At 46.2% G+C, this 16601-nt stretch overlaps 1 protein-coding gene across 1 annotated transcript in view; it reads right to left on the minus strand.

Annotated features, from left to right (window-relative positions):
- LOC112235820 (YLP motif-containing protein 1-like) overlaps positions 1 to 14980 on the minus strand; it is a 60406-nt gene extending 45426 nt beyond the window's left edge. Inside the window, exons 1-8 of the mRNA XM_042300548.1 lie at positions 14124 to 14980; positions 13414 to 13623; positions 11667 to 11858; positions 10638 to 10838; positions 8159 to 8670; positions 7067 to 7929; positions 5266 to 6964; positions 2230 to 2374 (exon numbers count right to left, since the gene is read on the minus strand). Of these exons, the coding sequence (XP_042156482.1) occupies positions 2230 to 2374; positions 5266 to 6964; positions 7067 to 7929; positions 8159 to 8670; positions 10638 to 10838; positions 11667 to 11858; positions 13414 to 13623; positions 14124 to 14720 (4419 nt within the window). The 5' untranslated portion in view covers positions 14721 to 14980. The remainder of the gene's footprint in view (positions 1 to 2229; positions 2375 to 5265; positions 6965 to 7066; positions 7930 to 8158; positions 8671 to 10637; positions 10839 to 11666; positions 11859 to 13413; positions 13624 to 14123) is intronic.
- Positions 14981 to 16601: the final 1621 nt, after the last annotated feature.

Genomic DNA, 16601 nt, shown 5'->3' on the forward strand with positions numbered 1-16601 from the left:
CAACCAGGTTTATAACCAACATTATAACCAACATTATAACCAACATTATAACCAACATTACAACCAGGTTTATAACCAACATTACAACCAGGTTTATAACCAACATTACAACCAACATTATAACCAACATTACAACCAACATTACAACCAACATTACAACCAACATTACAACCAGGTTTATAACCAACATTACAACCAACATCACAACCGGGTTTATAACCAACATTACAACCAGGTCTATAACCACCTATTATAACCAACATTATAACCAGGTTACAACCAACATTATAACCAACATTACAACCAACATTACAACCAGGTTTATAACCAGGTTTATAACCAACATTACAACCAGGTCTATAACCACCTATTATAACCAGGTTTATAACCAACATTATAACCAACATTACAACCAGGTTTATAACCAACATTACAACCAGGTTTACAACCAACATTATAACCAGGTTTATAACCAACATTATAACCAACATTACAACCAACATTACAACCAACATTACAACCAGGTTTATAGCCAACATTAAAACCAAGTCTATAACCACCTATTATAACCAACATTATCACCAGGTTACAACCAACATTATAACCAACATTACAACCAACATTATAACCAGGTTACAACCAACATTACAACCAACATTATAACCAGGTTTATAACCAACATTACAACCAGGTCTATAACCACCTATTATAACCAGGTTTATAAACCAACATTATAACCAACATTATAACCAACATCATAACCAACATTACAACCAGGTTTATAACCAACATTATAACTAGGTTTATAACCAGGTTTATAACCAACATCACAACCAACATTATAACCAACATTATAACCAGGTTTATAACCAACATTATAACCAACATTACAACCAACATTATAACCAACATTATAACCAGGTTTATAACCAACATTACAACCAACATTACAACCAGGTTTATAACCAACATTACAACCAGGTTTATAACCAACATAACCAACATTACAACCAACATTATAACCAACATTACAACCAGGTTTATAACCAACATTATAACCAGGTTTATAACCAACATTATAACCAACATTATAACCATTATAACCATTATAACATTATAATATACAAATATACACACACACATATTTGTACACATATATATATATATATATATATATATATATATATATATACATACAAATATACATATACATATATATATACATATACACACATATATATGTATACAAATATATATTTGATATATATATATATATATATATATATATATAAATATACACACACATATTTGTATACATAAATATATATATATATATATATATACACACACACATACATATACATACACACACATATACACACACACACACACACATATATATACATATATATATATATACAAAATATACACACACATATTTGTACACATATATATACATATATACAAATATACACACACACATATTTGTACACACACACACACACATATATATATATATATATATATATATATATATACATATAATATATACACACACACATATTTGTACACATATATATATATATACATATATATATATACAAATATACACACACACACACACATATATATACATATATATATATATATACATATATATGTATACAAATATACACACACACACATATTTGTATACACATATATATATACAAATATACACACACACATATTTGTACACATATACAAATATACACATATATATATATATATACACAAATATACACACACACATATTTGTACACATATATATATACATATATATATACAAATATACACACACACACACATATATATATACATATATATGTATACAAATATACACATATATACATATATATGTATACAAATATACACATATATACATATATATGTATACAAATATACACACACACACATATTTGTATACATATATATATATACATATATATGTATACAAATATACACACACACACATATTTGTACATATATATATATATATATATATAAATAATTACTTGAATAAACAGCTTGAAAGAAAATACACAAAACTGTACTGTCAAACAAATGCCTATAGATTTACCTGCAGCTAAATTCTATATGTAAATGTCAAACAGTTAAATTCTATATTTTATGTAAAATATATCAATTTGATTTAGTCATATTTTATATCAACAGGGTGTGGTGGTTTACCTGCAGGGCACTCCGGACCTCAGGGGGGATCTCCAGCCCCAGTAGCCCAGCAGGGAGCTCCGTCTTTGGGTCAGACGTGATGGATAGGGCCTCTCCCTCGGTCAAATTCTCCTGCATTTCTCTGTTCAGTACCAGAGAAACAGACCTACATTGTATTTAAAGTGCTGTGTGATTCATTTGCTAATATGCATGTACAGAGGATGTAGGATGCATGAGGATGCATGTACACTTATCACAAAAGGGTGGCAATGAGTAGAATGATAGAACAATCAGACAGGTACTCAGGCTACATACAGAGGTCTCTCACAAAAAAACAGTTGTGAAAAATGGCATTTCAAAAAAATATACAGTGCCAGTCAAATTTGGACACACCTACTCATTCAAGTGAATAATAGTGAATAATAGTGATCAAAACTATGTGCACAGTTGTCATCAAGGCAAAGGGTGGCTACTTCTGAGAACCTCAAATATAAAATATATTTTTGATTTGTTTAACACTTTTTTGGCTACTATATGATTCCATATGTGTTATTTCATGGTTTGGATGTCTTCACTATTTTTCTACAATGTAGAAAATAGTAAAAATAAAGAAAAACAAAAAATATTCAGACCTCTAGACTAAAATGGTTTCGATTGTTTTCCCCCCTCATCAATCTACACACAATACCCCATAATGACATCACAATACCCCTTAATGACATCACAATACCCTATAATGACATCACAATACCCCATAATGACATCACAATACCCCATAATGACGAAGCAAAAACAGGGTTTTAGAAATGATTGCGATTTTGTTGTTGTTGAAATACCCAGCGGTAGAAAAAGTACCCAAATGTCATACTTGAGTAAAAGTAAAAGATACCTTAATAGGAATTGACTCAAGTAAAAGTGAAAGTCACCCAGTAAAACACTACTTAAGTAAAAGTCTAAAAGTATTTGGTTTTAAATATACTTAAGTGTCAAAAGAAAATGTAATTGATAAAATATACTTAAGTATCAAAAGTATAAATCATTTCAAATTCCTTATATTAAAGCAAACCAGACCACTACATTTTCTAGTTTAAAAAAAATGTATTTACGGATAGCCAGGGGCACGCTCCAACTGTCAAAGATCATTTACAAATGGAGCATGTGTTTTAGTGAGTCTGCCAGATCAGAGGCAGTAGGGATGACCAGGGTTCTCTTGATAAGTGGGTAAATTAGACATTTTTCCTGTCCTGCTAAGCCTTCAAAATGTAACGAGTTGGGTGACAGGGAAAATGTATGGAGTAATAAGTACATTATTTTCTTTAGGAATGTAGTGAAGTAAAAGTTTTCCAAAATATTAATAGTAAAGTACAGATACCCAAGAAAACTACTTAAGATGAACTTTCAAGTACTTTTACTTAAGTACTTTACACCAAATGGAAAACCTCATTCCTTAAGTATTCAGACCCTTTGCTATGAGACTTGAAATTGAGCTGGTGCATTACCGTTTCCACTGATCATCCCTGAGATGTTTCTACAACTTGATTGGAGTCCACCTGTGGTAAATTCAATTGGATTGGACATGATTTGGAAAGGCACACACCTGTCTATATAAGGTCCCACAGTTGACAGTACATGTCAGAGCAAAAACAAAGCCATGATGTCGAAGGAATTGTCCGTAGAGCTCCGAGACAGGATTGTGTCAAGGCACAGATTTGGGGAAAGAGTACCAAAACATTTCTGCAGCACTGAAGGTCCCCAAGAACACAGTGACCTCAGTCATTCTTAAATGGAAGAATTTGGAACCACCAAGACTCTTCCTAGAGCTGGCTGCCCGGCCAAACTGAGCAGAAGAGAAGGGCCTTGGTCAGGGAGGTGACCAGGAAAACCTTCCAGAAGGACAACCATCTCTGCAGCACTCCACCAATCAGGCATTTATGGTAGAGTGGCCAGACAGAAGCCACTCCTCAGTAAAAGGCACATGACAGCCCGCTTGGAGTTTGCTAAAAGGCACCTAAAGGACTCTCAGACCATGAGAAACAAGATTCTCTGGTCTGATGTAACCAAGATTGAACTCTTTGGCCTGAATGCCAAGCCTGGAGGAAACCTGGCACCATCCCTTCGGTGAAGCATACTGGTGGCAGCATCATGCTGTGGGATGTTTCTCAGCAGCAGAGACTGAGAGACTAGTCAGGATCAAGGGAAAGATGAACGGAGCAAAAGAGAGATTCTTGATGAAAACCTGCTCCAGAGCGCTCAGGACATCAGACTGGTGTGAAGGTTCACCTTCCAACAGGACAACGACCCTAAGCATACAGCCAAGACAACACAGGAGTGGCTTCAGGACAAGTCTCTGAGTGGCCCAACCAGAGTCTGGACTTGAACCTGATCAAACATCTCTGGATAGACCTGAAAATATCTGTGCAGCGACGCTCACCATCCAACCTGACAGTTTGAGAGGATCTGCAGAGAAGAATGGGAGAAACTCCCCAAATACAGGTGTGCCAAGCTTGTAGCGTCTGTAGCGTCATACCCAAGAAAACTCAAGGCTGTAATTTCTACCAAAGGTGCATCAACAAAGTACCGAGTAAATTGTCTGAATACTTATTGTAAATGTGGTATTTCAGGTGAATTTTTTTATACATTTGCAAAAATATCTTAAACTGTTTTTGCTTTGTCATTATGGGGTATTGTGTATAGATTGATGAGATTTAAAAAAAAAATTTTTTTTATCCCTTTTAGAATAAGGCTGTAACGTAACACCATGTGGGAAAAGTCAAGGGGTCTGAATAGTTTCCAAATGTAATGTATAGTTTGATATATATTGATATATAGTTGATATATAGTGTGGTCATTAAAAAATGACAAGGTTTCACCAAGACAGTTTCTATCTTAGGGGCAACCCCCATCCATACATACACATCTCTTAGTGTTGGGGTCAATTCCATTTCAATTCCAAAAGTAAACCAAATTGCAATTCCACATTTTCCTCGTTGAAAAGCATTGAAGAGAATTGGAATGGTACTTCCCGAATTGAACCCAATCCCGATGTCTCTAATTTACCTGATAAGCTTCAGCTCATGGGCAGCTTTCAGGATGATCTCATGTTGTCGTTGTGACAGAGCCAGTATGCCCGGTCCAGTTCCCTGTGAGGCTGGTTCCTGAGAACTGTCTGGTCCAGTAGTGGGAGGAGCAAGGGCCTGGGAAGGGGTGGGTGGAGGGATACCTAGATCTGATCTAGGTGGCTCGGCTCGTCCGTCGTAGTGGTGCCTATGCTCCTCAAAATCTGAGGGGTAGTTTCTCTCCGGAAGGGGTGGTCTTGATCTCTCCCACTCTGGAGGTGGCAAGTAGGGGGGTTCATTGTGCCTGTAAGGAGGGTCGTCCGGGTAGTCGCGACTTTGTAGCTTGCCTCCTCTTCCGTGCTCTTCTCCCTTGTAGGCGTATGGAGGACGGTCTCTGTCTCCCTCGTAGGCATATGGAGGACGGTCTTGGTCCCTCTCATCAGTCCACTCGTCCTCTCTGAAGCGGTCTGGGGGAGGGTAGTCTCTCTCTGGTAGTGGTCCTCCTCTCTCCCTGTCCCACTCCCCACCACGAGGAGGCTCATGGGGATAATACTCCTCCTCGCGGTCGTAATCATGTGTCGAGCGCTTCGGCCAGTCACGCGGTGGCAGCGGTCTTCCATACCTGTCATCATCAGGACCACCAAACTCCTCCCCGTACCCCTCCATCTCCTCGTGTGGCTGCTGCATCATGCCCCGGGCCCTGCCCATCGGGGCTCCCCGAGGGCCCATCGGACGCCTCCTCATCCCCCCTCGCTCCATCATCATCATCTCAAGGGGAGGCGGACCTCTTGGCCCGACTCTGCCGTGGTTGGGGGGTCGTCCTGGGCCCGGGGGCCAGCCAAGGTCCCTATCCGTGTCGTGATATGGAGGATGATCACCAGGCCCCATCAGATCTCTGTCCATCATCTCTCTAGGTGGAGGAGGTCGCCCCCTCATGTCTCGCTCCATCATATCGTGGTGCATGGGCGGCCCTCTGGGGTTGTAGTCTCGATGCAGCGGGGGTCCCAGAGGGTCCAAGTCATCGTGAGGCCCCATGGGGGATCCTAGAGGGTCATGGGGGTCCATGGCTCCGCGAGGAGGAGGAAGGGGGCGTCTGGGACCCCCCTGGTGCATGAAGCCGGGTCGGCCGCGTGGAGGACGACTACGCCCAGGATGGAAGGGGGCTCGGGGGCCTCCTCTCATGCCATGAGGAGGGGGCCTCCGGTCCATCCAGTAGGGATCTCCTTCCTCTCCCCAGTACTCTGGAAGTGGGGGGTCTCCTTCCTCCCAGTGGTGCCCGTCTAGAGGCTCTCCTCTCCCCATAGGGGGACCTCCTCTCCCTGGGTCTTCGTAGTAGTCCTCTGGAGAGTAGTAGTGCTCTTCAGGGACCCACATCTCCTCTTCAGGCAGAGGAGGACCTCCAGGTTTCTCCAGTGAAGGGTCCTGCTGCCAGACCTCCTCTGGTCCTCCATGTTGTGATCTCATCTCTTCATGTGGAGGTCTGTAGTCGTAAGGAACCCCCTCCATGTCGTCCTCCGTCCTCCCACCTCCCAGGGGGACAGTGTTGAGACTGAAGTCTGGGATACCGGGCTGTTGTCCTCCACGTCCCCTCAGACCACCCCTTCCTCCCCGCCCCCTCATCCCTCCATCCAACTCCCCTCGTCCTCTACCTCCCCTCATCCCTCCATCAAACTCCCCTCGTCCTCTACCTCCCCTCATCCCTCCATCCGCCTCCCCTCGTCCTCTACCCCCTCATCCCTCCATCCGCCTCCCCTCGTCCTCTACCCCCCTCATCCCTCCATCCGCCTCCCCTCGTCCTCTACCTCCCCTCATCCCTCCATCAAACTCCCCTCGTCCTCTACCTCCCCTCATCCCTCCATCAAACTCCCCTCGTCCTCTACCTCCCCTCATCCCTCCATCCGCCTCCCCTCGTCCTCTGACAGGCCCTAGCAGCTGGCCACGTCCCATGGGCCCCGGAGGACCAGGAGGTTGGTTGGTCATTGGGTCTGTCTTCGAAGGCTCCGGTCCCTGAGGCCTGTTTTTGTCATTGACATTATTCTTTAATGGCCCATCCGGTCCACCTGGTTTGAAAGCGGTCTTAGCGGGGGAAGCGGTTTTCGGGGACACAGAGGCGTCGGTGGACACTTGGGGCTTGGTACCGGCAGGACCAGTAGGGCTCACCTTCTCCATGTTGGCGGTGGATCCCTTACTAGCAGCAGCAGCAGCAGCGTCAGCTTCTGCCTTCGTCTGAGGGATGGGGTCATTTTGGACAAAGAAGCCATCCAGTGAGTCCACCATGTCCTCTGACATATCCTCCGGTTCTGCTCCTGGTTTCGCTGGCCCGGTAGGCTTATTACCCGGAGGCTTGGAGCCCGCTGGCGTCTCAGTCTTACCCTGTGGTGGTTGTGTGTCTTTACTAGTGTCTGGTTTAGGCTGTGGGCCTATATGGGGAACTGGGGGACCAGGTGGTCTTTCAAAGCAGCCAGGGGGGTTTTGTCTCGGGGGGGGCTGGTCGAACCGGGACCCCTGCTGCCCAAAGCGAGGCCCTGGTCCTCTGGGGCCAGGCTGGTCGAACCTCTGGCGCTGCTCGTTGAACCTGGGGCCTGGTGGAGCATTAAACCTCTGCTGTTGACCGGATTGCTGCTGCTGGTCAAACAGCGGGCCGTTCCCTCTCGGACCATCAAACCTTGAAAAGAGAATCACATGAATGTCTGTCAACAGTCTGTTTTTAGAAATTGCAACGTTTTTTTGTGTGTTTTTTAAAATTATAACTATTGTCCAAAGCCACAATTATTTTCATTTATTAATTTAACCTCCAGATTGTCATGTTCAGGTACAAACAACATCTCTCCGGTCAAGAGGTGAAACACAATCACACCGTTTCAATATCATTATGCCATGAGTACACAAGTTACCTTGGTCCTCTGGGGCTTTGGTAGGGTGGAGGCTGTCCTGGTGGTGGAACTGGTGATCTGGCCACACCTCTCCCTCCCGGGCCCGCCCCTCTCCCTCCCGGGCCCGCCCCTCTCCCTCCCGGGCCCGCCCCTCTCCCTCCCGGGCCCGCCCCTCTCCCTGGAGTTCCAGACAGGTTGTACTGCTCTGCCTGAGGCCCTTGGTGTGGTTCTCCTGTAGGGGTTCCCATGCGTTGGGCGTTTGAGGGGCCTTGCTGCCCTGGTCGAGGGCCCTGCAACATGGATCCAGAGACGGACGAGGGCTGGCTACCTGGCTGGGACGGCACGGACGGGCTCACCATGTGACCTTGTTGAATCTGCGAGTCCGGTCCAGATTGTGGGTACTGACCATATTGGTTGTACTGGTCCCCGTACCCTCCAGTACCATACCGGTCACTACTACCGTATTGATCAGCTCCGTACTGTCCACCGCCTCCGTACTGTTGCTGCGTGGCTCGCAGGCTGGTGACCCTCTCCTGCAACGAATCAATCAAATATATGACAAACCCCATTTCCACATCAGCAGCGCCTTTACATGAAGCTGCCTGGGGGTTTACTCAGTAACGTAAAACACAACTCTGCAGATAGAAATGCAACGACTACAGCTGCATCTAGTCCCTCATTGTATGCGACAGACGAACAGATCTAAAATAAAAAGTCCTGTAACAGTACATCCTACTGAACAGACCCCAGAGGCAGAGGGCCCCTCCTCTTCTGGTTGTACTGTACCTGTAGGTGTGCTGAGGTGGAGTTTGTCTGGTTGTACTGTACCTGTAGGTGTGCTGAGGTGGAGTTTGTCTGGTTGTACTGTACCTGTGGGTGTGCTGAGGTGGAGTTTGTCTGGTTGTACTGTACCTGTAGGTGGTGTGCTGAGGTGTTTGTCTGGTTGTACTGTACCTGTAGGTGTGCTGAGGTGGAGTTTGTCTGGTTGTACTGTACCTGTAGGTGTGCTGAGGTGGAGTTTGTCTGGTTGTACTGTACCTGTAGGTGTGCTGAGGTGGAGTTTGTCTGGTTGTACTGTACCTGTAGGTGTGCTGAGGTGGAGTTTGTCTGGTTGTACTGTACCTGTAGGTGTGCTGAGATGGAGTTTGTCTGGTTGTACTGTACCTGTAGGTGTGCTGAGGTGGAGTTTGTCTGGTTGTACTGTACCTGTAGGTGTGCTGAGGTGGAGTTTGTCTGGTTGTACTGTACCTGTAGGTGTGCTGAGGTGGAGTTTGTCTGGTTGTACTGTACCTGTAGGTGTGCTGAGGTGGAGTTTGTCTGGTTGTACTGTACCTGTAGGTGTGCTGAGGTGGAGTTTGTCTGGTTGTACTGTACCTGTAGGTGTGCTGAGGTGGAGTTTGTCTGGTTGTACTGTACCTGTAGGTGTGCTGAGGTGGAGTTTGTCTGGTTGTACTGTACCTGTAGTGTGTCCTGTTTGTCTGGTCTACTGTACCTGTAGGTGTGCAGAGGTGGTGTTTGTCTGGTTGTACTGTACCTGTAGGTGTGCTGAGGTGGAGTTTGTCTGGTTGTACTGTACCTGTAGGTGTGCTGAGGTGGAGTTTGTCTGGTGTACTGTACCTGTAGGTGTGCTGAGGTGGAGTTTGTCTGGTTGTACTGTACCTGTAGGTGTGCTGAGGTGGAGTTTGTCTGGTTGTACTGTACCTGTAGGTGTGCTGAGGTGGAGTTTGTCTGGTTGTACTGTACCTGTAGGTGTGCTGAGGTGGAGTTTGTCTGGTTGTACTGTACCTGTAGGTGTGCTGAGGCTGGAGTTTGTCTGGTTTTGTCACTGTACCTGTAGGTGTGCTGAGGTGGAGTTTGTCTGGTTGTACTGTACCTGTAGGTGTGCTGAGGTGGAGTTTGTCTGGTTGTACTGTACCTGTAGGTGTGCTGAGGTGGTTTTGTCTGGTTGTACTGTACCTGTAGGTGTGCTGAGGTGGAGTTTGTCTGGTTGTACTGTACCTGTAGGTGTGCTGAGGTGGAGTTTGTCTGGTTGTACTGTACCTGTAGGTGTGCTGAGGTGGAGTTTGTCTGACCACTGTACCTGTAGGTGTGCTGAGGTGGTGTTTGTCTGGTTGTACTGTACCTGTAGGTGTGCTGAGGTGGAGTTTGTCTGGTTGTACTGTACCTGTAGGTGTGCTGAGGTGGAGTTTGTCTGGTTGTACTGTACCTGTAGGTGTGCTGAGGTGGTGTTTGTCTGGTTGTACTGTACCTGTAGGTGTGCTGAGGTGGAGTTTGTCTGGTTGTACTGTACCTGTAGGTGTGCTGAGGTGGTGTTTGTCTGGTTGTACTGTACCTGTAGGTGTGCTGAGGTGGAGTTTGTCTGGTTGTACTGTACCTGTAGGTGTGCTGAGGTGGTGTTTGTCTGGTTGTACTGTACCTGTAGGTGTGCTGAGGTAGAGTTTGTCTGGTTGTACTGTACCTGTAGGTGTGCTGAGGTGGAGTTTGTCTGGTTGTACTGTACCTGTAGGTGTGCTGAGGTGGAGTTCATCTGTTCCTGCCACTGTTTCCACTGTAACTCGTAGTCCTGTAGCTGGTCTTTATGTGGGTAGGACTGGAACTGCTCTTGCCACTGGCTGAAGGTGCGGCCCCAGTCTCCAAACACCGGGCCAAACTGCTGCTGCTGCTTCTCATAGTGACTCAGCTGCATGGCCATAGACATCGTCTACACAGGCGGAAATAAGAAAATCTGGTATTGGACAAAAATAAATGTAAAAAAAACTGGAAATTTAAGCTGCATGTCCATGACATCGTCTACAGAGGAGGACATTGAGGAGAATAGAACAGGCTTCATCTGTTCGTTTTTCACAATGAAACTATAAAATGCCCTGACAGCAAAGAGACAACACACACTTTGACAGGAGCAAAGAGTGTGCTTTCTATGCTCACTCCAAAATGTTATTTTATTTTATCAATGCAAGACGCTGTGCAAATAAAGTCGACTGCTATTAGCATTACACTAGCATCACACTAGCATTACACTAGCATCACACTAGCTGAACAGACCACAACCTTGTATACAGCTGTTAGATTCAGTAGTAGTCCTAGGTCCAGTAAGACCTAGTTAGTCCTAGTTAGACATAGTCCTAGTTAGTCATATTTAGTCATAGTTAGACAGTCCTAGTTAGACCTAGTTAGACATAGTCAGTTAGACTTAGTCCTAGTTAGACTTAGTCCTAGTTAGACTTAGTCCTAGTTAGACATAGTTAGACATAGTCCTAGTTAGACAGTGTCCTAAGCCTAGTTAGACATAGTCCTAGTTAGACATAGTTAGTCATAGTTAGACAGTTATACAGTGTCCTAGTTAGACAGTGTCCTAGTTAGACATAGTTAGACATAGTTAGACAGTCTCCTAGTTAGACAGTGTCCTAGTAAGACATAGTTAGACAGTGTCCTAGTTAGACAGTGTCCTAGTTAGACATAGTTAGACAGTGTCCTAGGCCTAGTTAGAAAGGATGGAAATAATATTGTGTCAGTGTAGATCCTTACTTACCTCTAGCTGTGCAGGTTGTTGGATACACTGCTGGTACTGGTTGAGGATGACCTGTAGCTGAGCATGGTGCCGCATCAGGGCTTGGTACTGGTAGCCCGCTCTCTGCTGCTGGGCCTGCTGCCACTGGGCCGCTGCACTCTGGAGCTGCTTCAGCCGGGCCGCCTCTGCTGGGTCCTGGGCTGGGGGTGCAGGCTGCAGGTGGAGAGGAGTGTACCTCGTAGTAAAGTTAACCCAAACTAACTAATAAGTAAGGAAGACTTGGAGGAGTTAAGGGCTCCACAAAGTCGACGCAAACAGAGCAACGGATCATCATAATACGATCCGTTCCAAATATTCGTCTGCACAAAAGTACGTAGAACTACGCAGAGAGCGACGAAGATGAAGCTTTGACGCTACGTTTACGAAGAGTCCTTCAGCCTTGTCCACGCTACGTTTACGTAGAGTCCTTCAGCCTTGTCCACGCTACGTTTACGTAGAGTCCATCAGCCTTGTCCTCGCTACGTTTACGTAGAGTCCTTCAGCCTTGTCCACGCTACGTTTATGTAGAGTCCTTCAGCCTTGTCCACGCTACGTTTACGAGAGTCCTTCAGCCTTGTCCACGCTACGTTTACGTAGAGTCCTTCAGCCTTGTCCACGCTACGTTTCCACGTAGAGTCCTTCAGCCTTGTCCACGCTACGTTTACGTAGAGTCCTTCAGCCTTGTCCACGCTACGTTTACGAAGAGTCCTTCAGCCTTGTCCACGCTACGTTTACGTAGAGTCCTTCAGCCTTGTCCACGCTACGTTTACGTAGAGTCCTTCAGCCTTGTCCACGCTACGTTTACGAAGAGTCCTTCAGCCTTGTCCACGCTACGTTTACGTAGAGTCCTTCAGCCTTGTCCACGCTACGTTTATGTAGAGTCCTTCGTTGTCCACGCTACGTTTACGAGAGTCCTTCAGCCTTGTCCACGCTACGTTTACGTAGAGTCCTTCAGCCTTGTCCACGCTACGTTTACGTAGAGTCCTTCAGCCTTGTCCACGCTACGTTTACGTAGAGTCCTTCAGCCTTGTCCACGCTACGTTTACGTAGAGTCCTTCAGCCTTGTCCACGCTACGTTTATGTAGAGTCCTTCAGCCTTGTCCACGCTACGTTTATGTAGAGTCCTTCAGCCTTGTCCACGCTACGTTTACGTAGAGTCCTTCAGCCTTGTCCACGCTACGTTTATGTAGAGTCCTTCAGCCTTGTCCACGCTACGTTTATGTAGAGTCCTTCAGCCTTGTCCACGCTACGTTTACGTAGAGTCCTTCAGCCTTGTCCACGCTACGTTTACGAAGAGTCCTTCAGCCTTGTCCACGCTACGTTTACGAAGAGTCCTTCAGCCTTGTCCACGCTACGTTTACGAAGAGTCCTTCAGCCTTGTCCACGACACACAGAGGCGAGAGCCTTTCTCTTTGTTTCTGTAGCGTGAGGAAGCTTAAATAACATTCCCATTCAATTATTTGTATTTTTTTCCCTGTGACATTGGTAAACCGATAGGTGACTACCTACCATATCACTGAATCGTTACCACACAGTCCGATTACATTCTGAAGATATTGAATTTCAAAACATATCACTCTCAGGGGACAATTGTCATTCAAATTCATTTTTTGTGTGTTTTTTTACAGGTAACACATCGTCTGTTATAAATGGGATATGTCTCACAGACCAATATATTTACGTACAATTCGAATCTCAGACATGTGAAACGGTCAGGTTTCTCATTTACCGTTTTGTCCTCAGGTGGAGGTGGTGGTGGGGGCTCCTCTTTGGGTGGGGGTGGTGGAGGGGCGCTCTTAGGGGGTTCCGATGGAGGAGGAGGCGCGGCTGCCGAGTGGGGCCGGGGCGTTGGGCCATCACCCTGACCCTGTTTGGCCTTCTCGGCTTTCAGCCTCTGCAGATTCTGGAGATGCTGCTTGTACCAATACTGCTGCTGCTCCTGAATGACAACAACAAATATCATATCAACATGACAATATTAGACACGCTGGTTAGGATGTGCAGCCCCCTTTCCCTTCCTGCTTGTTGTAAATATGATGGAATAAACATAGCTACTACTGTGTTATAGTTAAAACCCTGCTCTGAGAGATGATTGGGGGAATGATAAGTAGGCTTATCTCATGCAAGAAGATGGGTGATGAGAAGATCACAATACATTTAGAAACTAACAACACTACTAGCATGGTCCCAGATCTGTTTTGCAGACTCCTACGGTCATTGATAAATCATAGGAGCTTGCTATATACAACATACACAAATCTGGGGTCAGGCTATGACAATAGTACGCAGAAACAACGACTTCCCGATGCAATATGAGTAAATTACAAATAATATAAGTTACATTCTCGTCATTCCTGAGATGAAGTACGGGTACTTTTGCATGCCGTCGTGGAAAGGAGACCTACTGCAGCAATGTGAAATACACATTCAAGATATTACCTGCAACGACATTGACGTAAAATCGGGCTTTTCCTCCTCCGACCCAGAGGAATGTACCTGGTCTTTCGAGGCCAAAGATTCTTTCTTGTTTACCTCTTTAGTCGCTGGAGTACCATTGTTCTGAGTGGGCACCGGAAGGGTCGAATCTGGTGGGGGAGGCTGGGCCTCCTTGGACTGCGGGGACTGTGGCGGTAGCGGCGGCTGCTGTGGTCCGGGCTGACCGGCTTGCGAGGTCTGATACTCATCTTGATAAGGGGAAGGGGCACCGGCCCCCGTTGAACCATACCCATATCCCGAACTGCCTTGCCACGATTCGGCCGCAGTACCACCGCCGCCATAGGGGTTTGCATCTACGTTCCTGTCGTGGTGCAGCACGGATTGGAGCTGTTTTTGGTGGAGCTGTTGCAGCTGCTGCATCTGCTGGAGATGCTGCTCCCGCAGGCTGTTGAAAGTGGAACCGGGTGCCGCTGCGGGCGTAGCGGCTCCATAACTCCCGAATCCACCTGCGAAGCCTTCGCCTTGAGGAGACGGCGCGCCGAAGTTCTGCTGCGAAGGTGGTTGATGGCCACCGCCGTAGTTTGTACCCCAAGGATACATGCTTGGAAACAGCGGGCTTGTGTGGGCCTTTGTGCTCACATAAAACCGGCGCAGTGAAAAATACAAGGTAATGCGACGCTACCCTCGATATAGAGGTACGTTTTCACGCGCGTTACAAACCGTAAACAAACGCTGATTGTTGATCGCGTTTGTTGTATCAGTAAACGTTAACAAATTAAAGAAAATGCGTTGTTCGCCTTGGTTTTCGGGTTCCGTATCCTTTAGCTAAAAAGCTAACTAGCTGGTTGTGGAGGGAGACGTGGGAAACGTACACGCCGATTGGTTGGTATGACGGATGTACGTCATGAATACATCATTTCCGGATCATCCAAATTGTTATTATTTTTCCATTCCACAAGAGGGTGACATTTCTACATAAACACACAGATCTCATATGCCACAATCAGATTTCAGTAGTCCAAAACAACATGACGAGAAAATGAGATAGATCAGATAGATTATTGGGTCAAACAGTAAATTATTGGGTCAAAACAAAATAGTTTGGATTGCGCTTTGAAGGACTGAGAGATGGCTTAGAAAAAAACCTGTGTGTGTGTGCAGCCTTTGTTGAATACCTTTAAAATAGGTATATTTCTAATGATCTCCATCACAAAAGTCTGAACCACTAACAAAATGTAGGAGTGTTGGGATGGTTTGGAAATCATTTTGGTTCCCCTTGAGCCTTTGAAGTTCAGCTAAAAGGTATTGAAGGAGAGAGGACACATGCTGTGGTCAAACGCCAACGACTTTATCTTGCCCTTCAGGGCCTCTCGACTCCCTACCCTTCACACAGTGTTACTGTTTTGTCTTCAGTTAGATCCCCAGTAAATCTGCATTAAGTTTAAACCAGAACCACTTAAAAATAATCGTTAAAGCGGATTAATCAACCCCCGCCCCGTTTAATGTCTCCTGTTAATGAGTTTGTCAGCAGTGTTTTAATATCTCCTAATGACCTCATATTTCATGATGACATTAAAGGGGTGTTAAACAGAGAATAAATGGCACCCTATTCCCTATATAGTGCACTACTTTTGACCAAATTCCTATGCACTATATAGGGCAGGGGTACTAAACTCTTACCCTACGAGGTCCGGAGCCTGCTGCTTTTCTGTTCTACCTGATAATTAATTGCACACACCTGTTGTCCCAGGTCTAAATCAGTCCCTGATTAGAGGGCAACAATGGAAATAATGCAGTGGAACTGGCTTGGAGGTCCAGAGTTGAGTTTGAGGGATATAGGGAATAGGGGGCCATTTTGGACGCTGGCCCAGCTCTTTATACTCTCAAGACGGGACGCCCTCCCTGATGGAAGACAAGGTCACACTACGAGCTCTGGCCTTTAGGGAGGGATACAGATACATTGTCAAGGGATGGAGCAGGGAATGGGGAGAAGGGATGGAGGGAGGGATGGAGCGGGAATGGGGTGGAGGGTGCTGGGAGGGATGGAGCATTGAATGGGGAGGAGGGTGGAGGGAGGGAAGGAGGGGGAATGGGGAGGTGGGATGGAGGGGGAATGGGGTGGAGGGTGGAGGGAGGGATAGAGCAGGGAATGGGGAGGAGGGTGGAGGGAGGGAAGGAGGGGGGATGGAATGGGGAGGTGGGATGGAGGGGGAATGGGGTGGAGGGATGGAGGGGGAATGGGGAGGAGGGTGGGATGGAGGGGGAATGGGGTGGAGGGTGGGATGGAGGGGGAATGGGGAGGAGGGTGGAGGGAGGGAAGGAGGGGGGGGAATGGGGAGGAGGGATGGAGGGGGAACGGGGTGGAGGGTGGGATGGAGGGGGAGGGGGAATGGGGTGGAGGGATGGGGTGGAGGGTGGGATGGAGGGTGGGATGGAGGGGGAATGGGGAGGAGGGTGGGATGGAGGGGGGGAACGGGGTAA

The sequence above is a fragment of the Oncorhynchus tshawytscha genome, linkage group LG18 (genome assembly GCF_018296145.1).
Source record: "Oncorhynchus tshawytscha isolate Ot180627B linkage group LG18, Otsh_v2.0, whole genome shotgun sequence".
Lineage (NCBI taxonomy): Eukaryota > Metazoa > Chordata > Actinopteri > Salmoniformes > Salmonidae > Oncorhynchus > Oncorhynchus tshawytscha.